General features: G+C 37.9%; 1 protein-coding gene across 8 annotated transcripts in view; it reads left to right on the top strand.

The window, feature by feature from the left end:
- The window catches only part of LOC123872840 (histone deacetylase 4), an 87,429-nt gene that overhangs the window by 17,712 nt on the left and 44,579 nt on the right, over window positions 1–25,138 (top strand). For 2 of the 8 annotated variants that reach the window (XM_045917420.1, XM_045917416.1), the window contains exon 1: window positions 4,335–4,799. The exons of 5 other annotated variants lie outside the window; for them this stretch is intronic. In XM_045917420.1, the coding sequence (XP_045773376.1) occupies window positions 4,781–4,799 (19 nt within the window). In that variant the 5' untranslated portion in view covers window positions 4,335–4,780. Of the gene's footprint in view, window positions 1–4,333; window positions 4,800–25,138 lie in introns of those variants that run through there. One more of the 8 variants, XM_045917414.1, reaches the window with a different exon arrangement.

Genomic DNA, 25,138 nt, shown 5'->3' with positions numbered 1-25,138 from the left:
CAATATTAATCAAAGACAACAAAGAAATATAGCTTCATTCCGCAATCAAAACAACATTTATGAATTTCGCTTGAAACAACAGTCAACGATTCTTAAGTTAAGAGTGTGCACAAGAACTCTTTGACCTGGTTCCTCCTTCACCTTTCTACCATCGTACTACCAAGCATCGTCAAGGTCTACATCCGTACGTAGTCGAAATTCCCCGAACACGTACGAAACGATTTGCTTCCTCTTTCCTAATTCGAACAGCTAGGATATGGAACGCCCCTCCGGCGTCAGTTTTCCCTTCCACCTATAATATGGGTACCTTCAAGTCAAGAGTGAATAAGCAACTTCTAGGCAAGCGCGCTCCATCTTAGGCTGCATCATCACTTGCTAGCAGGTCTGGTTGCAGCCAAACGCTAGTCTATATAATTAAAAAAAAAATCTAATAATCCCAAGATCATTAAGTAGATTTCTATAAAGGAATTATAATAGTCTTGGAGTGTTTGTGTTGAAAGATGTAAATATATTATTGTCAGTTTAAATGAATTTTAAAACATAAACATTACGAGATACCTTTTGTCCTAAGTTGTAACATTGAACAATGCAAACAAGTATGACGTTAGCTGAACCAGATTACCTAGATCTGTTGAAGAGTCTGTTTACATCTGATATTTGTTTTCTTAAGATAGGATAACAAGAAGAATATTAAATGTATAATTTTACGTTACATTTTATATTTTGTGTTTTATCTTGCCTTGTTTTGTATTTTCGTACAAGATTTTAGCTAATGCCCAACATCGTTGCATCACTTGCAATGTGACTCGCCACGTTTACGTTCGTTGATGGTTTTAAGTCCGAACCCTACGCGCTTGCACCAACAACAACTGTACAGAGTTTCAATTCATGCGCGAACAAAAACATACGACATACACAAAAACACGTTGTATATAATACGAACACAAACATTAATTTTTATTTATGTAGGTAACCTTCGTACGGTGATGGAGCTGGCGTGTCTATGATGGGCAAAAGTCTCATAAAAATTAAGATTTAAAAAATCCTACTGAAATCTGAATGCAACTGGCACGGTGTTGTTTAGCATGCGGCACACCCACGTGTTTTGAATGTGAAAAGTCAAATGTTAGTCCAGTAGGGTACGTACGTGGCTCCGTAAAATATCCCCTGCGTGGGCGATCAATATCCATTATTTAGAAAGCTTCATGATTAGAAACGATCAATTTTTTTCAGTACTTGGCTGTGCTATTTTCAGCACATGATATCGTAAAGGACTACCACTATCTATCCACGTGATACTGAATCATGCAGTGGGTGGTAGAAAGTGTTGAGCGGAAAAAGTTATGGTTATATTGTAACCGATAAGTATTATTTATAAGGAACTAGAGGATGCCCGCGACTTCGTCCGCGTGGATTTAGATTTTTATAGATCCCGTGGGAACTGTTTGATTTTCCGGGATAAAAAGTTGCCTATTTCAGTTACAGGGACGCAAGATACGGTACCAAATTTCATACAAATCTGTTAAGTGGATGAGTCTTTAGAATCCCGCGGGAACTCTTTGATTTTCCGGGATAAAAAGTAGCCTATGTCCGTCCCCGGGATGTAAGCTAACTCTGTACCAAATTTCATTAAAATCGGTTCAGCGGTTGAGCCGTGAAAACGTAGCAGACAGACAGACAGACACACTTTCGCATTTATAATATTAGTATGGATAAATCAGAAATCGTGAATTTGTGGTTACATCATTAAAAAAAAATTAAAATGTGCTTAAATTTAAAAAATAAGATAACTATACCAAGTGGGATATCATATGAAAGGGCTTTACCTGTAGGTACATTCTAAAACAGATTATTATATGCACTAAGTATATTCCCTATCTTTAACCACGGATTGTTTTTTTTGACTGAATTCTTCTTTGTCATCATTTATAGGCAATTCTATAATCTATCAAATGGTGACAGAGTTTCACGAGGTAATTGTGATCGTCACATTGTAGCTGTCAAGCTTTGCTGCTAAGGCAGTGTCAGCGGACTCTCCATTGAATTAGTCATTCAGTCAGTCAGTCATCATTGAGTCAGTTAAGTTGATTGATTAGTTATTATCAAACTGAAACCAATCTGCGTTTGTGTGTAGCAAGTGACAAAGAGACCACCGTTAAGCCTGTCAGTTTTTACACGAAACAATTTTCGGTTTTAGAATGATTTTACTCAGACTTTTCCACTGCCACTCAACCGCGATGTTATCTCGAATTAACTAATACAAAACGTTTGCATTCGTTCGCGTCATAGACTAAAATTAAATAACATCTTCCTAGTGGTGAAGTTTTTGCGAGATCTCGACAGTAGGCTTAGTATGAGATTTTCAAGTCACTAACGTTGATAGATTTCAAGCGTCGAAATATTTTTTATTTATTTATGGACTAGTGCTTGGCTGCTATCAGACCTGCTAGTAAGTGATGATGCAGCCTGGAGCGCGCTTGCCTAGAAGATGCCTGTTCACTCTTGACTTGAAGGTACCCATATTGAAAGTGGAGGGGGTAACTTCAGCGTTAAAGTAAAATAAACTTTAAGGATGTTAGAGCTCAAGTTTGTCCATACATCTACAATCAGCGCTCCAAGCGGAAATGTACAGCATACACACGACGATTTCCATATAAATTAGAGATTCTAATGGTCACCGTCGACTGAGTCGCCGGGCGACTAGTTGGCCTTGCATAGTGGGTACATAAACCTCGCGATTTCTATGAACGTTTGTGAGAAGTAAAATCTCGTGCTAAGCACACAGTTGTGTCACGTCCACTCGGCGTGGCCTCGACTTTGACGCGGAGGAGATAATTTAGCGGCCGCCAACTTCCACCTCCGAGCGAGTTGACATAACATCTCCACTTTACATTTATTTCGATCGAAAGATCTTCTTCAAACTTTTTCTTTGTTTGCTTTATCTATCTTGTATTTTTTGTCTGAAGTTCCCCTATTCCCCTGAATACCCGTGGCGTAGCGGTCTAAGGCGATACTGGGAGACGCAGGTTGAAATACTGTCGTTTCTGCAATTTCTGATATGTATTTAAAAATTATTTAGACCTTGAGGTTTACACCACTCAGTGGTGTTGGAATTTGTGTGGTGCTGCGTACCATACAGATTTAGTTGGTTTGGCGGATTATAGCAAATTAAGCTTTTGGTTCCTTGTATATCATGGACTTCCGCAAAATAACGCCTGCTTCTATAATACCTTGAGGTTTAACAAGGATTCATTAGAAATCAATTTAGAACTATTAATTTTTAACAACCTTTTTTACTAAATCTCATGTTTCACCTAACTTTTAATTTTCTTCCGACAACCAAGTGACATGGGACACCACAGTCAACCTTTTGTTTTAACTGAAACATGATTTTGTCCATATAGATACCATTTATGTACCGATTGCAGACCCGATTTACTATCCGACTGCAGTAGATAAACTCCACGAGCACATAGACGACCAATATTTTTAGCTAATTTAGAAGAGCGCGTTTTTGAGTTAAAAGCACAAAAGTAAATGCTTGGTGCATTTAGCACATCATTTCGCATACAGTTAATTATTCTAAACGAGTATAGAGCTTTGGTAAATGAATTATTCAATTTTTCTAACTGGACGTAGTTATATCGAGTTGTCTATGGAAGATTTGCTAAGTTCGCTGCAAGTAGCTACCTAGGTACCTGCGTGTAATTGTATCCTGTCGGCAACTTTGTGATGACGCGCAAGTTTTTTTCAATGAATAATTAACAGCCAACGTGATTATTGTCACGTAAATAGGTGCAAATTCTCTTTGCGTCAATCGTTTCGATGTCTTCATGTTATTGAATGTCTTTGTTGAGTTTTTGTGCGCGTTAATTGGTTTTCAAAAGGCGTTTGACCGTGACCATAAAGATGTATTGTGATCTTCATTTATTTAGGAATTGATGGTAATTTTGTAATGTTTGAATAACTTATGGTTCTCAAGTTATAAATAGCTTGAATTGCGTCAACAGATTAAATTATGAAAATCATTAAAGCAAGAGTTAAAAAATTCACCACGGTTTTGTGTTTAACCTTTTGCAGAACTTTGTTATATCATTTTATATGTACTTCGCAGAACGCTTTTGTTTAAACTGTGTGTTATGACAACCATTCTCATTCTGAGAGGAGACCCTTGCTCAGGTAATGGACCGGTGATGGGTTAATCATGATTTTGATGTGTGCTATGATTTGTGTTAAGTATGTATGTAGGTGGACAATTATCAGGCTGTGAACTCTCCACGCCTCCGTGTGACACGATCCCTCAGGTCACTGCTAATGTTGTCATCGCTAGTTTCGTGCCGCTCTCGCGTAAGACCCAGTTCTCGGAAAGCTGCATTTCGCTTCAGGGCGCTGGCACGCGTTGTCTTGTGTTTACTGCCAAGATTTTGGTCGTTTTGACAAAAACGAGTGCGTCAGCGTGCGGGTGCGGTGCGGTGCTGCAGACAGCGGTTCGCAGTGGCTGCTCCGAATGAATGAGGCGCGCAGTGCGCCCGCGCAGCGCCGGCCCGCGCTCCACGTCGCTCAGTGTCCGCCTGCGACCCGAGCTCGCCTGTCGCGTTCAGTGTCACACCAGTTCGCCCTTCGCCGCTCCTCGCTAGCGGCAGTGCCAGTTCCGACATAAGATGCTTGCGTTCTTCGCAGTGGATACCGTTTGTGTTACAGTTTTTCACAGTGTTTAAAAGTGGATTCCGGACTATACCAGGCCGTGGAGCACGCGCAGCGGCTCGAGCGCTCCCAGGCCATGTATGTCATAAATTTAGGTGAGTCCGCAATCCTTTATACATTCCTCGTTCTTCACCATCCTATTATTGGAACTAGACGGAACCGGTACTCGTCCGATCGAGCGAGCGTGGTTCTAGTTGTGGACGGATCGCGGGTCGTCATTTAGGTTCAGACCTAGTTTTTTTCGCAAAGATCTTTCTATGGAAAGTGTCAGGATCGCGGCGCAGTGTCTCCACTACGCCCAGGAATTGGCTCAGTGGCCCGGCGTTTATATAAACAACTCGTATGGTTCCATTTCAATTTGTGTTTTATTCATAGCGCACTCCAAGTATCTATGTATGTTTTTAACAGTTCACGTATACAAAGTGTGGGCGTGTGTTGGTGTGTTTGCGCTATCGCAGTTGCTATTTTTATCATGCAAATGTGTGTGTGTTGGCCTGTCCGTATGAACGTTTTTGAATGTATGCGAGTCGTATCCGCGTTCGTCTTGTTATCATTTTCTTTACTTGATATCGTTGCGAATTACTTCATGACTTGTCATGATTTACATTTAGAATTTTACAAGCACTGTTATTTTTCTCGCTTACATTATTTTAAAGATAAATTGTATCTTCTACACCTAAAAACTTCAATTCGTTTTTCAATAAGGTCTCTTTTCGTTTTCGCATTATGTTGATCTGACTCGACATTTGATTATTCAATCACAAAAGTTCGCATCGTTATTGGTAACATCTCAATATGTAAAATGAAATGCATAAGAGGATAAAATAAAAGCTTTTTATAGACAAAACCGGGTTTCCAAGTAGAATCAAGGATGATAAGCACACATTATCGACCACCATAAGTATGCTACTTTATTATTGCCTTGAGTGGTACGAAGCGATTCTAAATTTAAATTCTTATCTCATTTATGTATATTTCCCTCGTTAAAATTTTACATACACAAAGAAAATTACCATTAGCTACATTGATATACAAATTAGGTGTGATATTTTAGACTCAACTTATTTTTAAAAAGGCTGCATTAAAATTTGGAATATTGCACAATCTTTTGCGTAACCTTCTCGTTCTACAAGTTACAATGCCACATGATTTTGGAAAGGTTTTTGAATTCGAACTGGTTGTAGTTCTGAATTTACACTTTCTTATTTGTTAAATGTTAGTGTTATTTGACTTTATACTAACATACGAGTGGCAAATTGACTAAATCATCGGATTTTAGCTGGCTAATGTTACAAAACCAACTACCCAAACATTGATTGATTCAAAATGACAAATCCGTTTGTATCGTTAACGGTATTTTTGTCTTCTGTATCACACATATAAAAGAGCAAACTGACTAACATATTATCAACTTCAAGTCAAACTGCTGAGTCGAGAAACTTGAGATTTTGCTTATAGGTTCTTTCGCCCTAGGAAAGGATTTTATGAGATTTCAAACTTCAATCTAGTTGGTAATTAATTACAATTGTTGTAACGTTTTACGATTATGATTTATTTGTCATACTTAGCTGATTACTATTAATGTTTACTTGCACTATAATGTCCACGTGCTATATTCGTGTGGAGCATAATGTCAGTAAACAGCTCAGATTCTCATTTAACAATTTTACTTGATAACAGATAGATTATATTTTTTTTTTATATTGTAATTTATAATATTCTAAACTTCTTGATTAAAAAAATCCTTCTATCAAGCCTTCATCTTTTGTACACTTTTTGTGTCTATAAATTATTGAATTAATTTGCAATATACACGTACCTACCTATACTTTTTTCTCTGTTCCTGCCCTGGTCCAAATTAAATCTGCATTTATAAATACCGGTATTTAATAGTAACATCAGTTGTAAAATTATAATATTTTATTAGATCTAATAAATATTTCATGAGTTTTACATCTTTAAACATATTATTATGATAATATCCGCTTCATCTTGCATTTGTATTATCGCATCGATAGTTCTGAGAGTTGACAGAAATAAATTATGATTTGTATTATATATTTTAATGATTTCGTAAACATTCTTATCAATTACGCAGCAATTATGTGGTGTTTGTTACAATATTCTGCTGCGATATTGAATAAGTTCTAAATTTAATGCCGCTTATCAATGTTATTGCTTTGAATGTTCAACAAAGATTAAATAACGAACTGCTTACATAAAAACCGATGACCTATAAAATAATTATAAAATATCTAATCTTAAGTATAATAATATGATTTGATGAAGAATCTGTAGTTTTTGAACAACCAGCTGATGCTAGCAATATTAATTTTACAAATTCCATGAAAACTCTGCTTTTCAGAGAAAAAAAAACTTTATAGGTACCCGTGCCCATGATGCAGATTATCTCTGTATCTTTCGTTAGATCCGTTTAGCGGCTAAGCTGTGAAAAGGTAAGAGACAGACAAATAGACAGACTTTTGCATTCATATTATTAGAATAGATATGGCTTTGGGAAATGGAAAGGACCTAGAACTACAGTTTAGTTGATCTCTCTCTCTCTCTCCGGTCGTTCCTTCATTCCCGAAGATCGTGGTTCTGGCAAGATCCCAGCCTCGAATGGATCAGCTGTTACCGTTTTTTCCTGTTTGTGGCCATTTTAGCGATAGTGTAGAACTGACACGAATGGGTATACTCCAGTTGGTCAGACCATCTTGTTTAGTTGACATTAGTGTAATTTTTCGTGATGCTTTTAAAATTTTTTGTTTAAATAAGTTTTCGCTCGTTTGTTGGTAAGTTCTTCTTGTATCTTTCACAAACATTACTAGGCCAGTTGTCCACATCAACAACATGGCCTGGCTCGGATCCGTCAGAACCTGTCCTGAGCGTCCCAGAGGCAGACAAGTCGACGCTGACCGCCAGCCAGACCAGGCCGCTGACCGCGTGCCGGAACTCGATGATGGATCACTCTGTACCCGTTTGGTGAACTCAATCAATAAGGTGTTACACATTAAATATAATACCTATAAAGATTAACTGGAGAGTGAAAAAAATCAAAAACGAAGTCTGCTACCTACTAAACGTACGTACGCGTACAATTACAATTTGCGTGTCCAAATTACGGACTTGGCTTGCGGAGATATTAATCTGAAGTGCTTTCTAAAGCTTGTGAATTTCCGTTGTTATTGTTGGCTACATCGTGCATACATTTGGATCGACGCCTGCACCATCAACCGAAAGATTGCACGTCGCATCTAACGGCCGAATTAGACGATTCACCTTTAGTGTATTTGTTTAGTGAAAAACAATGAAAGATAAACTGCTATCATCACAAACTCAAACGTGTTTGTTAAAATAAAAAAGTTTCATCAATCCTAATAATAATATAATAACGTAAACTTATTGAAAATTGAGTTGCCTAACAGCTTTGAAAGTTCTAATAATTTTAAGTGATATTGTATATGGGTGATACTAAAACGAATACCCGACTGAGTTTTTTGTGGGCTCTTCTCAGATTGTGTTTGTCGCGTACAATGTTACCTATTTTTAACCCCCGACCCAAAAAGAGGGGTGTTATAAGTTTGACGTGTGTATCTGTGTATCTGTCTGTGGCATCGTAGCTCCTAAACTAATGAACCGATTTTAATTTAATTTTTTTTGTTTGAAAGGTGGCTCGATCGAGTGTTCTTAGCTATAATCCAAGAAAATCGGTTCAGCCGTTTGAAAGTTATCAGCTCTTTTCTAGTTCTTGCTGTAACCTTTACTTATCGGGGATGTTATAAATTTTTAATTTACACTTGTGAATAAATTATTTGACGAACACGTCACATAAAAAGTCTTGACTTAGGTACTTACTCAACGCCCAGCCCAAACTCTTGAACTTAGAAAGCTGACACAGAGCTTCCCTTTATAATGAGATGATTAGACAAGGATGATTAGGAAGGAAAGATTAGAATAAGATTTTTCGAAATTCCTGCGGAAGGAAGGAAGGAAGCCGTGGGTGTTTGCTTTTTATAATAAATCATGTGCACCTTTTCTTCGCGACTTTGCGTGGATTTAGATTCTCAAAGATACCATTGGAATTTCTCAAAATTCTTTCTACCTTACGGAGAGAACAAAGATTGCAAAGTTGATATGTCAATCACTTAGGGCTGATTTCACAATCTTCAAATAACTTTTATCTGAGGAATAAATTTGAGATTTTTATAATTTTTCTATAGGAAATCCGTCAAAACGTCAAAATTCCTTACATAAAAGTTATTTGAAGATTAAAAAATTGGCCCTAAATCAGTTTATTTCTTTTAACACATAAATTCACACATTTCATTCAAGAGCATATGCCGAATTTCTTGCTGGGTCTTCCCGGTAAGTAAGGCATTCCGAACCAGTAGCAGATGCTTTTACGGTTTAAAAGTACTTGTTTAATTGATTTTTTTTTCGATTACACGTAGAGCGAGCTACCCACACACACCGAATATCGGCAACCAGAATGTGTGACAAGTGTAAATTAAAAATTTTCTACACTCCCGACAAGTGAAGGTTACAGTAACTAGAAAAGACCTGGTAACTTTCAAACGGCTGAACCGATTTTTTTGGACTATTCCGCGCCTACGATCCAAAGTATCTGAGTTTTCCAAAACATCATTTTCAAATAAATAATTATGTATCCAGGCAACGTCCATCTTGACAGCTTGACATTAATTAAGCTGATAACTTTTAAACGGCTGAACCAATTTTCTTGGATTATAGCTAAGAACACTCTCGATCAAGCCACCTTTCAAACAAAAAAAGTAAATTAAAATCGGTTCATTCGTTTAGGCGCTACGATGCCACAGACAGATACACAGATACACAGATACACACGTCAAACTTATAACACCCCTCTTTTTGGGTCGGGGGTTAAAAAGGCACTTAATGAACCGTCCAATTCAGACTTACGCCAAAATGTTTGGGTTGCATTCAATCCGATGCGTGGTGTGAGTTGTAATGCTAGTAGCGTTTTTATTTTTTCCGTTTTACGTCATTGTTACTCAGAACTGCGTCTAGACAGACACGTCTTTGTATAACGCACCGATTGGATACTGAAGGACACATTTTAATTTTAATGTCACCATCTTTCGGGCTCTTTTACATTGTAAAGAACTTCTTTGAAGATATTTCTTTATAGCTAAAGATTCGTCTTTATCACAATGAAGACATTCACAATTCACATTGTGTATGATAAATTTTGATTTAGAAAAGCCTTTTTTATTATTATTGTACTCTGTAGACGACTTATAAAATTTCTTGTTTTAAGTTTATGTATTTACGTTATTAACGCTTAAAGCAAAACATTTCAGACACAGAAAAAATTAATCAAATATCACTTGCTTTATCTGGAAAACATAGTGTGGAAACCTGTATACCTGAAAGTTCTCCATAATATTCTCAAAGGTGTGTGAAGTCTGCCAATCCGCACTTTGCCAGCGTGGTAGATTATGGGAAAACTGGACTATGAAATTTGTGGTTAAAATGTGTTCATGAACAAATAATTAGTATTTTCAAACTAAGATAACGAGTCTGACTCGCACTTGGGCTTTTTTAATTATTATGTGTTATTGTTATACTGTTGTTTACACCGACCGACCCTCATTAGTGTGTATATATGCATAGTTGGCGTCGCAGTTACTCATGTTTTCCATTATTGTACTCATTCACTACACGGTGGAAATGCCTTGTAATGGTTCGAGTTTATTATCCTGTATGCCTCAGTGACCGCATTGGCGTCAATCGGTTAATTATACTTAACCTGTGTGATAAATATATATTTATATAAGGAACCAAAAGCTTAATTTGCTATAATTTACCTGAACTCTAATTATTTGTTGAATGCCGATAGTGTAGGCGTACCATTAGAAAGCGGTTTCGACACTGCCTGGATTGAGCGCTAAAATAAACTTGTACTATTTCATTATCATTCAGATAGATAAACGAACGGAGAATTTCATGTTCATTTCCATTTATTGCATTAATAAGATCTATACAGCGATCTTGGTCTTAATTGTTGGAGGATATAATTTATTTGACGAAGTTTTCCTACACGATGTTGTAAACAATTTATTATTATAGCTCCAGTAAGTAGAACTCAATTTATAAGTAAACAAACAGATAAATTTTGTTTTTCATAAATATTGAGATGTGATTGTAACAAAATGTTTTAACATTGTTTCTGCCAAAGAAAGTTATGTATTACAAAAAGTTATCCGATAAAGAGTGTGGAAAAATATTGTGATGAACGAAATGGCGCGGTAATTTATCTATTGACATATTAAATCCATATAAAGTATAAGTAAAGTAACAAAATATCATCAGCATCATCATTATCGACCGATAGACGTTCACTGCTAGATATAATATGTCTCTGGAAAAGATTTCCACACGCCACGTCTTGCGCCGCATGAATTCAGCGGCTCCTTGCGACTCGCTTGAGGTCGTCTGTTCACCTAGTGGGGGCTGTTCAAAAGCTGCTCGTTCCGATGCGAGGTCGCCATTCTACCACTTTGGGACCCCAAAGTCTATCGGTTTTTCGAACTATGTGCCCTATTAAAAACGCGTTAATAGCCGTTAATGTAGCCGCGGCATCGAATACCTACCGTATCTTTCTACTGGTGAAAGAATTTTAAAAATCGGTTCAGTAGTTACAGAGATTACTTCCTACAAACAAACTTACAAACTTTACCTGTTTGTAATATTAGTAAGTATATGTAGATAAAGAGGCGAAAAAAGTTATTGTGATAGAACGATTAAGCGCAATGGCGCGGCTAATTTATCTATTTTCGTCGTTTTCACTTCCGAGTTGGGTGAAAAACACCGGGAAGCCAACTCGGCCTTGTACTGAAGTCAAGGTTGCTGTTGTTTGTACATTACAATAGCCAATTAACTATTGTTGAACTTTATTCTTTCTTGTGGACTCGTCGTCATTATCATCAACTCATCGTGAACAATCAAATAGTTATTTAATCAAATATTTTCTCCGCAATAGTACATATTAGAAATCACGTCATGCTTTACCCCCCTGCCCTTAAAGTGGGTTAAGTTTAAGACGTGATTTCTAAAACGTTTATTTGATGTAAGATTTTTTACACCTTTGTTACCTGTTATCTCCCAAAGCCACCATGATTCAAACTTCACAGTCGCTGATCGTACCTCCTGTGTTGGGGTCACAGACCACCTCGCTGGGGTCAATACGCAGAGAAACTTTCAGCTTTTAGGTATAAAATAACGAAGGTCTGGCACGCGCTGGCTCTTTCCCTATTATGACTACTATACGAACAATTATAGGTTTCATATTAAACTCTGATAGGTACTTACGTACCTACTAGGTATAAGTTATGTTGATAATAATTATGAAACCCATGCAGTCATTTTCATCATCTTTTTTTTTAATAAGAATATTAGCCTCGCTAATTATGACTACTACTCCCCTTTCCCCTCCAATTAAGCGTAAAGCTTGTGCCAGGAGTAGGGTACGACAATAGTGCAACGGGTGGGGTTTGAACCGCCGACCTTTCGGAATTCAGTCCGCTCCTAAACCGTTGAGTTTGCAAACTATGAATTCTAGTATTTTGCCTATCCACGAATCAGTGGAGCGTCAAATTGCTTCCGTATTCTCGCACTCGGAAGTCTAAGTTCTTTGAATGCTATCATTGATTGTTGTTATTGAATTTTTTGTTCAGATGCGACATCTTCGTTTACCTTAAAACACCTTTTAAACCCCCGACCCAAAAAGAGGGGTGTTATAAATTTGACGTGTGTATCTGTGTATCTGTGTGTCTGTGTATCTGTGTATCTGTCCTTGGCACCGTAGCGCCTAAACTAATGAACCGATTTTAATTTAGTTTTTTTTTTGTTTGAAAGGTGGCTTGATCGAGAGTGTTCTTAGCTATAATCCAAGAAAATCGGTTCAGCCGTTTGAAAGTTATCAGCTCTTTTCTAGTTACTGTAACCTTCACTTGTCGGGGGTGTTATAAATTTTTAATTTACACATATGTAAGATCACATTGATACTAAATGTAAATAATACCTGTTTATGTTAAGTATAAAAAATTTAACTTGAAATCATTGGAAGAAATTGCTAATACTATAAAATGGTTTAAGAGACTGGTAGGTAGATACTTTCTTGCTTTCATTTATCCTGTAGGTACCTACTTAATTCAATAAAAAATATATTTATAATGAATATGAAAATAAATATATAGAGATTAATATTTACTTACTCTTTTTAAATTTGTGAATAGGAGTTGAAATGATACATTTAATAAGAAAATTGTGTACTGTACCTATAGTTAATGGACATCAAAGCCGATGCTATTAATCATAAATACCTATAGGTACTATAAGAGTTTTAATGGTGGGGTAACTCAAGGAGGGACAATGTATTTTCCCTCACATGACGTCGTATCATAAAATCTTTTATGACCGTGCTATTATTATAGGGAAAATGCGTTATAACGTTGTTGCCATAAGAAAGTTAAAGGTCATCTACGCCTACGGATGTCAAGGAAAAATTCCTACTGACCTAAAAAAAAAATATTTTATTGAAAAGGCACATAAAACAGGAAATCCTTTATAACTTTGATACCAAAAACACCATAATCCAAAGTTCATAGTTACTGATCGTTCACCTGTGTTGGGGACAGTACGCAGAGAAACTTTTAGCTTTTATAAACTAACGAAGGCCTGGCCCTCAGCGAGGGCCAGGCCTTCTGTCTTAGTCTTAGTCCATTATATAAATTGTAACACTTTGGTTAGCAAAACAAACAATAAAGCAAATGGAACAAGAGTTTACTTTATGTAATTAATTCACAAAGATACAAGTCACTTACTGGTTGATTTTACTCTTAAATAGTCGAAGGTTTTTTGGTGAGAACGGATTCAAAAATTTTGTAAATAAAAAACTGATCACGTCATTGTGATCTAATTTGGCCGTGGTATTTAACCTTTTATGAAAAAAATAAACTTGCTCATGGAGCCTTAATTATGCTAAATACGGTGCGGTAACGGTATGTACAGTTTCGATATGGTTGCAGTTTTTGAAGGTTATGCAACTTTATTTTTGGAAAAACCTTTTATGCTAAAATAAAACGGTCACGAAGACTAATTAAGTGAAACACGGTATTTGTCGAATCTATATGGTTGCAGTTTTCGAAAGCCATTTTTGAAGGTAATTCAATTTTATTTTTGGAAACTGTTTACTTACGAGTAAGTAGGTTATCGAACGAATAAATACAGTATTGAAGAATTTTCGAAGTAGGTACTTAAATGCAAAAGTGTACGAAATTATTATTGACTGGCAATATTAATTTAACTAACTCAGTGTCTAACACGAAATGATAACCACCGAACTCATTTGACATTGGTTTTTGGATTTTCTCTTTTACTTGTGCTATAAGATCTACCTACCTACTATTTCATAATTCTAGGTCAACGGGAAGTACCCTATACTCTATAGGTTATCTTGACAGACGCGATTTGCACTGGGACTGACAGTCAACAAAATGATCTTATAAGGGTTCCTTTTTTCCTTTTGAGGTACGGTACCCTAATAGATTATAGTACGTAGGCAAGTACGAGTATGTGAAGTTAAACATAGAATGTGCGGAATTGCATCACGTGTACAGAATTACCTCACGAATATAAATAAACAGTATGGCGGAGCTAATGTACTACGGGCTGTCCATCAGGTATTAATAGCGTGCAATTTGCATACGTGTGGCGATTTGTACTAGCTTCTTCTGCGTTATGGTGGGCTGTGCTGTTGCATTTTTAACATTAATAAATATAAAGTATAGATTGGTAATAATTTATCAATAGCTGTTAATTTTGTAGAATTGGGTGAGCGGGCCGTTGAAATCGTTCGTATAATTTACGACGTCTAGTCGCTCAATATACTCCGCATGGATGCATCGACGGACGGACGCACGGGAGGATGGCTGACGTTAACGATGGACTGATGACATCGTAAAATTTATGGAGTCGTGCCGTATTATTGCCGAGTTTACGCAATGCCATCCTGGGTTGAGACAATATGTTTAATTTTATCATTTAATTGTTAGCAGAAAAAGGTTATTGGGGCTGATGGTAGTGGTGCAACAATATGAGCAATCAGCTTGGCTTTGATTTTGGAAGATGATGGGTAAAAAGTTTTCGCTTGTATTTCGCTTTAAAAGAAAAGAGAAAGTAAAGAGCTATGCATTGATAACTAAAACTTTTTGTAGATGACCATTATTGTATTGTTCTTTATGCACAATTTATTAATAATTGCTAACATTATTATTAATAATTGCTAAATGAAGAACTAATGTCATTCTAGGGTCAATCAAGAAGTTATTAAGGTTTTATTATACTGCTCAAGTAGTTAAGTTTTTTAATCTAATCTAAAACGAAAACTAATAATAACTTTAGACATAATCTTGGATTATAATAAAAGTAATAATTTCATAAAAATATTAAACAATTCCTAACTTTAGCTTTTTGATGGCGTGACCTTTCTCATGCCATTCGTAAGTAGTAGTAACACCTGATTCAATAGAGTCGGGGTCAGGGATCAGCTCATAATGGCATTTATAGAGCAAAGGTTGGCGGACTGACGTGGGAGGAAGTGTTAAAGAACAATTCGCTAAGTACCAAAAAGAACTGGCTCGCGACGGTTTAACCCGATTTTTATGCCTACATATTTTGCGATTTTTAGGAGTCCGTACCTCTAAAAGAAAAAAGGAACCCTTCTAGGATCACTTCGTTGTCTGTCTGTCTGTCGTTTCTGTCAAGAAATCTATCTATCTAGGTACTTCCCATTGACCTAGAATCATGTTTGGCAGGTAGGTAGGTCTTATAGCACACGAAAACTGTTTTAAAACGAAAAAATTTCCGCAGTCGAATATTTATTTTCCCATAGATACGAATAGGTATGTACTGGCGAAGTATTGAATTGTTTAAATTGAATGTTGTTAATCTTAATATCTACTGTCACAATGACTATCTCTATATCGATTTTAAACTGCATGTTTTAGATTGTAAATTGATATTTATCGCGATAATTAGATCTGTTATACAGATATCAAATAGTAATTTGATATTGGGAGCCTAAATAAAATCAAAAATTGAATTTAAATTGACACTCAGGAATTTATAATTGGATATTTTCGTCATATTTTCGTCTTATTAGTAAGTTGCTATAATTCTACACTATTTGTCATGATAATTAATTGGTTCAATAATTTATGCATGAAGTGAGGACTTATTTTTTTATTTATGCACATTCGTATTTGTTTGAATGAACTTTAAAAAAGCCGACTATGTACCTACGTCATAACCTAGCATATGAACATTTATTTTGTTATTCATATCTCTATACATTTAAATTAAGTCATTTATATTATATGGTGATTATTGATGCTGGCAAAGTGATATTGATATACCGGTATAACCGGTAAATATACCTACTGGTTACACAATGGGTACCCAAGTTAACTTGATAATACCGGTTTGCAGCACCCACTAACTAATAACTTTGTCAGACATTGAATAAAAAATAATGTAGTTTTAAGGGTTCCGTACACAAAATATGATGTTCATAATTTTATTATATACGAAACCCTAAAAGTACGAGGCCCGACTCGACTTGACCGGTTTTAATTATGCTAAATATGCAGTATGCACTCTTGCAAAAAGTGCTACTGTTTCTCTCATTATCTAACATAACTTATTCCCGCGACTTCGTTTACGTAATTTATAGCCTATAGCACTTCAGGGTGATGAAGCTACTTATCTATTAGTGAAACAATTTTCAGAATCAGATTCCAGAGTTCCGGAGATTTCCTCCTACATCCAAACTTACAAAATATCATCAATGAGCGTTCCCGTTCTTTGACCGTAACATATCCATCTTATTCTTCAAGTCTGTAAATGGATGAAGATATTATATCATTAGCTACTGGATGTTTTTATGAAATGCTATTTTTAGTATCTATTGCTAAAAAAACTAACCTTGTAGCGTGAATATTAAACCAAAGTTCAGTGTAAAGTACAGTTTCCGCTGTTAACCACTAAAGTCAAGTCAATATTACTTTTTGTAGCACATTTAGATTGATTCAGCGGTTTTCCTCGGAATAAAACGACTGATGAGATTCTTGGAATGGTTTTATGACATCTCTAGTGCAAATGTACCTACCTACTTTTAGAAACAAACTTGAAGACATGCGCAACATCCGGTTTGATTTCAGTACGATGTTTTCATGATGACACGATGAAGTTAGTGACATAGACGTTCCTATGTTCGTTGATCATTTTGATCGTAAAACAGTCCATATTCGACTGTTAATTGTATGATCTATGACTAAGATATCGAGTTATCTCTCCATTATCTAGGCCATAAAACAGTAAATATGGTGAAATTGTAGTTATTTTGAAAGTTATGACCTAAGTTCACCTTAAAATTTCGAAAACTTGCGCAATGTATAAAATTAAGAGTATGTCAACGACAATTTATAGGTACCTACCTACACAGCAACTTTTGAAAATAAATCAAGAGCTTTAATTAATTCTAATGACCTAGTTCTTTTATTGCATAACTTCTTAAAATAACCCCTACTTTCAATTTTGGTCGCGGACGAATGTTTTCCAAAATCCATGTATCTTTATTTCACAATCTCTCAAGCTTTGACAGTCGGTTCCTTTTGCATAGGCACTCAGAAAGTATTTTTGAAAACTCCCTAAGGTAGGAGGATGAAAAGTATGAAAGTTCGACATTTTTGAAGTTATTTTCATCAAAATTGGAATTTAAGCTTTTGTTTAAAAATGAAGAAGTGCATTTATTTCCGATATTTTGGAAATTCCTCCCTCTTACTGATTTTAAAAAAATCCACTCGAAACCAAGGTGGGTCAACTTACTTGTGCTATAAGACCTACCTACCTGCCTTTCTTGAATCTAGGTCAACGGGAAGTACCCTAGATAGGTTTTCTTGACAGACATGACGGACGGACGGATGGATAGACGGACGGACAGACATACAGACAACAAAGTGATCCTATAAGGGTTCCGTTTTTCCTTTTGAGTTACGGAACCCTAAAAACTGAATAAATATATCATAGATACGTTCTATGAAAGTCTGTGATGAATATCTGTGTATGTGGTTTGCCAGATTTTCGTTAAACTAATTAGATTCAAAGCTAGAAAAAACGAGTTTAACTGAAAAAATCGTTTTTGGAAGCCTGTTAATTTTTTTCCAAAATGATGTTGGAGGTCCCGTAGAGCGTGGCTCTATTTTTATAACACATCATAGAGAAAGTAATTACATACTTACTTTTATTAAACTAAGTCCTAATCACACTAATATTATAAAGGCGAAAGTTTGTATGTGTGTGTGTGTGTGTGTGTGTATGTTTGTTACTCCTTCACGCAAAAACTACTGGACGGATTTGGCTGAAATTTGGAATGGAGATAGATAATATCCTGGATTAGCACATAGGCTTTTTATCCCGGAAAATCAAAGAGTTCCCACGGGATTTCAAAAAACCTAAATCCACGCGGGCGAAGTCGCGGGCATCGGCTAGTTTCAGATAAATCTCAGCTGACGAATATAATTATATTGATTAACTTCAGCTCCCATGGCATTGAGTATCAGTATGAGCATTGATAAAATAAGCAAAAAAAAAAAGACTTACTACAAACAAAAAACAACAATTCCTTTTTAATTTATTAACAAGATCGTTGACCGTGATATCGTCGAAGGTAAAAAAACAAAAATAATCGCAATTTTGTTTTTTTAATGTAAACATGAAATTAAAAGTAGGCTATGTTTATTATCAACAATTAATTATTGTTTTAAGGTCTTGTGGCTCAATTGTTTTGGTAATCCATACTTCCGTACTAATCTATACTTCCATACCAATATTATAATTGCGAAAGTGTGTCTGTCTGTCTGCTACCTTTTCACGGCCCAACGATTCTGACGAAATTTGGTACAGGGTCAGCTTATATCCCGGGGACGGACATAGGCATTTTATCCCGGAAAACCAAACAGTTCCCACGGGATCTTTAAAAACCTAAATCCACGCGGACGAAGTCGCGGGCATCCTATAGTTAAGTATAAAATTCCAGATTTCCACTGCCGGGAATCGAAGTCGGTACTTATAAAACAGCGCACGTTGCTGCGCCAGGAAGGTCGTCAATTTTTTTTTGCTACATGATAGCATCTCGTAGTAGCAAATGTGCTCGACTTGAGGACAGTGGCTCTCCAGCCTGGCAAAGTCACAGATAACACAACCAACCTGCTTATAAGTAGTCTGTCGGCTGATTGCAGCTGCAACAACAAGAAAAAAATTGTTAGCATCTGCGAGTCTGATTTTTAGGTTTCTACTTCATTAGCATAGGTTACTACTGTTTTGAACACCCCAAAAACACAAACGTCTCGCTATGCTGACGCGGTGGCGTAAAAACGAGAATGCCAGCTGGCGATCTCCTTTAGAGTCCTCTTAACTGTGAAGGAGGGTTATAATATGTAGAGAGATCAAAAACTAAGGTGGCTTCCGCGGAATGCGTGAGTCAGTGTGAATACAGCTTGTAAGAGTATAGCGACGTTACTCTTTGAACCTTCCCAAAACCCTAGAAATAAAACTTGAATACAAGTGTAAATTAAAAATTTTCAACACCCCCGACAAATCATTTTCAAATAAATAATTATGTATATCTAGGCGACGTCCATCTTGACAGCTTGACATTTGTCAATTGACACTTGAATATTATGAACCTAAGGGTTACCTAACCTTCTTTTCTACAAGAAAACTAGAAAATAGCTGATAACTTTTAAACGGCTGAACCAATTTTTTTGGATTATAGCTAAGAACACTCTCGATCAAGCCACCTTTCAAACAAAAAAAAGTAAATTAAAATCGGTTCATTCGTTTAGGCGCTACGATGCCACAGACAGATACACAGATACACAGATACACAGGTACACAGGTACACAGATACACAGACACACAGATACACAGATACACACGTCAAACTTATAACACCCCTCTTTTTGGGTCGGGGGTTAAAAATCAATTTAGTACTCTACAATATGAGTGATTATCTTCTACTATTGTAACTCGTGAGTACTACTTACGTTGTGATGATGTAGATTGTAGGCGGACGGAAGTGTGCGCAGGCGCAGGGCGGGCGGCAGGGGAAGTGACGCACCGCGCCGAGCGGAATTAGCTGATACAAACACGTTGCACTTCTGGTTCTAGATAGTTTCGTTTTATTGTTTGCGCTTTGCTAATCGGAGAGGATACAGATGTTTGTTGTTACTAGGGTTATTCCTGTGCTGTATTGCGGATAAATGTAATAAATACAGCCTCTATAGCTCAACGGTTGAGGAGCGGACTGAATTCCGAAAGTCACATCGGCAAACAGCTTAATTCGCTGGGTTTAAAAACTTGAGATTTTACATGGAGATTTAGTCTGCAACGTAGACCCTGGCTAAGAATGGTTTTTTAGACATTCCGTCGGAGCGAAGACGAAGCCAGGAGTGGTCATGTGACGTAAGTAGATATGTCTTAGATGTATGAATAACTTGATAGGATAGCTTGAATAGGATGTAGATCAGAAATTGAATTAGTGCGTAAGCAATATCCGAATTCGGTTTGAGTTTTTATATTCGTATTTTCATGGACTCGGATCGGATGAGTGCGTAACCGCTCTTAGTAGGTAGCCAATAGAGAAGTAAGTCCTAATTTTTAATACTACTAACAATGATGACCATAGTCAAAAGAATTAACTTTCTATTACGGGCCTAGAAACCTGTTTAAATTATCCCACTTGTGAATTTAGTATTCTCGTCTGCATCCATGGCAGACATACCCATGCTACGCTCGCATGGCTACACGGGCTGACAGATTTAATCGCCGACACTTTTAGCTCGTCTACAGTTCGCCCCATATAGCCATAGCTATAGAACCCGTCGGCTATTTCGGTTACTCTATAAACGGAGAGCCCGGCCGGGTATATTTAGAAATGGCCAAACGCACCGATGCTCTTCGCACCTGATTGGATGCGGGCCAGGGGCTTCGTTAAGGATTTTTGCGCCTCTATTAAACTTGATAAATTGGTAACTCTAATTTTTATGTGTGCCTCGTGTACTAAGCCCTAGATCCAGCCCTAAAAAAGACACGATAGACCGTGGAAGTGTGACGTCACAAGTCTATTAGGGTTGTGAGCACGCCCATTGCCCATCGTACCCACAACGGTGGGTCCGTGCTTGAACAGAGCGAGAAGATGTTCAGTCGATCAATCAGATTTTTGAGAGATGACGTGATAATTCTATTGGAGTATCTTATACCCATGGGTTTAAGTTGTAGTTAAAATTAGTTACATTGATATGAGATATTCAATTGCTACTTTTGCGAAGAGGAAGACACCCCGAGACATGTGATTTATTGCGCGGATCTTACTCCTCGTACACACACTGCCCGTGTGGCATGGGAAGGAGCGAGGAACGGAGGCAGAGACGTAGTGTGGCCGCGTTACTCGCATGTTCCTCATTCATGCCCATTGTTCCCTATTTTGTTGGTAAGTATGCAATAGCGCGCACGCTGCCACAGTTTCGACGTCCATCGCGTTGCAAAGGCAAGCGACCTAGTGCAGCGGCGTCGCGATTAATTGCGCGAGTAGAGCAGTGTATGAACGAGGGGTTAGAATATCAGCACAGGGAGCAAGTGACAGTGTAGACGCAAAAATTTGATAGCCCGTATGGTGTCAAGCGAAGAAGAGTGGCATAGATACAGTCAGATGCCGAGGGGCATAATGATGAGAAGAGAGAACAGAGAAAAGCATGAAAAAAGGAAAGAGAACAACTAGAGGTTCAGCACGAAGTAACGTAAAACAGTTTCGCGCTGATCTCGTAGAGGAGAGGTTCTTTTAGTTCGAGATGTTCATAGCGAGTAGCGCATCTGCCTCAACACTGCATACCTTCGCATCACACGACAGTGTCCAGTGAACGGTGAACAGTGATGTCTGTGGTACAAGGCGTTAACACGAAGAGCGATCAATCTACTCGCGTTGCCAGCGTGCTTGGCACGGGCATGGACGTAAAACATGTGCGATTCTATTCCACTGCATACCTCTTGTGTAATAGATTTGCTCTTGACTCTATATTGCAATCACACCTGCTATATGTTACGGTATAGTTGAGATACATCATAACGTGCACTCATAGCCAAGACGTTTAACTGACTTTTGTATAAGCGAACTGATGCCTTGCCTTTGCCTTAAGCAGATCTTAACCAAGAATGTAGTGTCACCAAAAAATTAAGACAACTCTAACGAACAACGATATGCAATGGCTAATTAATAAAATTGTTCTTCTGGAATAAACCTTTCAGATTTACTCCAGAAGAACAGCAAAGTATGGCCCATTCTGTATCGTTGTTTAGGTTAGCGTTCATCTTACCTAGACTGCGCATCGTCACTTATCTGCTAGCTATCAGATAACTGATAAGATAGCGGCTTATCTGAAAAGGAAAATAGCTAATTATGGCTAGAGTCGAATACTTTCTACAAATATGTGTTCAGGGTCCCCAACCACTGTTAGTTATACAAGAATCAAAGTATGATGTTTATTCATATTATTGGTGACGAGGTTACCTAGTAAGATAATAATATTTACTTTACGGTTAAACTAGAACGGCTTTTGGTAGTTTTCCACGTTCTGAAAGTGATCTTCTTCGTCGTAGCAATCTTGGTCGAGTGGTCGTGGTCATCACGAAGTGACGTTTTTGAGGGCAGATGTTATACGCCTCACGAGCATTCGCTACTTCTCCTTGCTGGCCGATAGCCTGGTACACTCGAGCAAGGTACCGCTCACAGCGGATTTAATTTGCTCGGTCCATCGCATAGACGATCTTCCTCGCCCTCTTGTACCCTCCACCTTGCCCTGCACTACAAGACGCTCAATGGAGTCACACTCTCACGCCGGACATGTCCCAAAAACTTAAGTATGCGACTCTGTACTAATGCCGATGTACTAATGGGTGTTGACCATTTCGCGTCGTCGACCAATCACAAACGAAACTATATTTCGAATTGAATTTCGAATGTTTTTGATTGGTCGGTGACTCAAAATGCAGTTAACGCTCACTGGGATTTTTGGTTCTATCATTTGTATGAGATTACGTAACAGAGAGAGCGCTACACTAACTTCTTTCTGTGGATAGAGTATCAAGCAATCAATCAATCAGCCTGTTTGCGTCCACTGCTGGACATAGGCCTTCCCAAGAGCGCCTCATCACACACGATCCTCCGGCTTCTTCATCCACCCACTTCCCGCTATCTTCTTAAGGTCGTCCAGCGGGTTGGAGGTCGTTCCACACTGCGCTTGCTCGACTCCAGAGCACGTCTGCCCCAGCGGCCATCAGTTCTGCGGCAGACGTGGCCTGTTCACTGCCACTTCAGCTGGCTAATTCGCTGAGCTATGTCGGTCACTCTGGTTCTTCTACGGATTTCCTCGTTACGAATTGTGTCCCTCAGAGAGATCCCCAACAATATAGAGTATAGTTAAACTGAATCACAAATAAATGCAAGTATGCATTCTGCAACTGTGTCGGGTTGTCGGCGGCCGGCGCGGTGGCAGGCTGCCAATTAGGTGGCCGGGCGGCTGCGGCGCCGGCCCTCGGGAGATCTCTGCGATTGACCTCCACGCCGCTGACTCATCGCTAATGATTAAGATCTCTTTAATTTGATCGGCACTCGTAGATCCAGGGCTGAGATAAATGGCCTTTTTGTTCGCCGTCTAGCGTTGGTAATCACCCACGTGGAAACTTTAAGTTGATGGCTGGGAGTCAAATGATACTCGTTATTTAACAATCAAGTAGAAACTGTGTCACGTTTTCAAAGTTATGCTCTCTGTGATGTGACATGCATTTTACTTCCGCTGACTCCTGACAAGATCTCTAATTGTTGCTCATGCATGATCATCGTTATCTCCGTTATCTAAGATCACTATCATTTCTGATCGGTTTACATTCTCTCACATTGTCAAATCTCTTAAAACGCACATGACTCAGAAAAGTTAGAGATGCGTGTCCGGGATCGAAAGCCCGACCTCTCGAAAACAATACAATAAATTCAACCTATCACTACAATTCAGATCAATCAATGTACTAATCAATGTGTTAATATTTCGTGTTCAGGAGAAAAATACAGATCTCAAATAATAGAAGTATTTTTACCCGACTACGGCAAAGCCAAACGGAAGTTATGATTGTTATGTTCTTCTTTTATTCTATTTCACTGTGATTGTTTTTATTTGGTACCTTTAAGTAGGTACCTAACTACCTGATAATTTATTTCTGTCTTCCATCAAAGCACACGTGCTACGACTCTATTATTTTTAACGGTTTTCCTTTTAGATACGACAAGATAGCATTGTGGGAAATCCGTACGCTACGTGATTTTTTTGATAAATCATTTTTTGTTGAAGTTGTGCGAGTGTTAAATCGGATTATTCCTTTTTGTGTGGGTGTACGATACAGTTAGAAGAAAATATTGGATGTATACGAAATTTTATACTATATTGTTGTAACTACAAATAAATATAGGTTCCTATATTTGTTATTGAATTGAATATTTATGTAACCAAAAGCGTTTCCAGATAGGAACTATATTCCAGGTTGTACGAAGCTATAGGTATTCCAGGATATCGGCTCTTTTGCAACACTCGAATAGCATTCGGAGTCGTAGAAGAAAGCTCGAAGTGACGTGTGACACAGATAATTTGTGGTCATAGGTAAGATGAGATGCAGCGCGGCGTGTCGGTGTCGCCTTGGCCGCGATCGCGACGCGTTGTGCGGCAGACTGTGGGTCGCCGCGGCCCCACGCACTGTTAGCTACTTGGAAAACAGCTGCATTGCCTCGTCGTGTACTCCAACAGAATGTGATGTTCACATTGTTACAGTTGTACAGTCAAAGGCTAAGTCGTGCAGCACCTTAATGATCGCGTGTCATGGTTATGCACATGCGTTAGGGGGTGTGGCGTGTTTATAGAAAAAGGTCATATAAGTGCGACAGGTTTTTGATGCAATAATTTCGCGGAATTGCTACTCGAATTCTGACGCCGACCGTACACCATCATAGAAAGAAACACAAAAATAAAATATTACACAACAAAAATAGTCAGTAAGTAGTAAATTCAAGATTAGAGGCATAAGCATGACTGAGTAAGTTCCTGCGGTACTGCAGGAGCAGTGCGGGAGGGGTGTGATGACGTGACGCGAGAGTTTCCTCCACAATATTGCCTCTTCTCTCTTTCACTTCAAGTACGATCCGTCTTCTCCTGACCTGCCCCTATGTTTTATAGGCATTCAAAAATTATGGCGATCGGTGACAAAGGATTGGCATTTGTCCTGTAAGGGT

The sequence above is a fragment of the Maniola jurtina genome, chromosome 15 (genome assembly GCF_905333055.1).
Source record: "Maniola jurtina chromosome 15, ilManJurt1.1, whole genome shotgun sequence".
Lineage (NCBI taxonomy): Eukaryota > Metazoa > Arthropoda > Insecta > Lepidoptera > Nymphalidae > Maniola > Maniola jurtina.
Note: the sequence above shows the minus strand (reverse complement) of the source record. Positions and strands in the feature narration are given on the sequence as shown.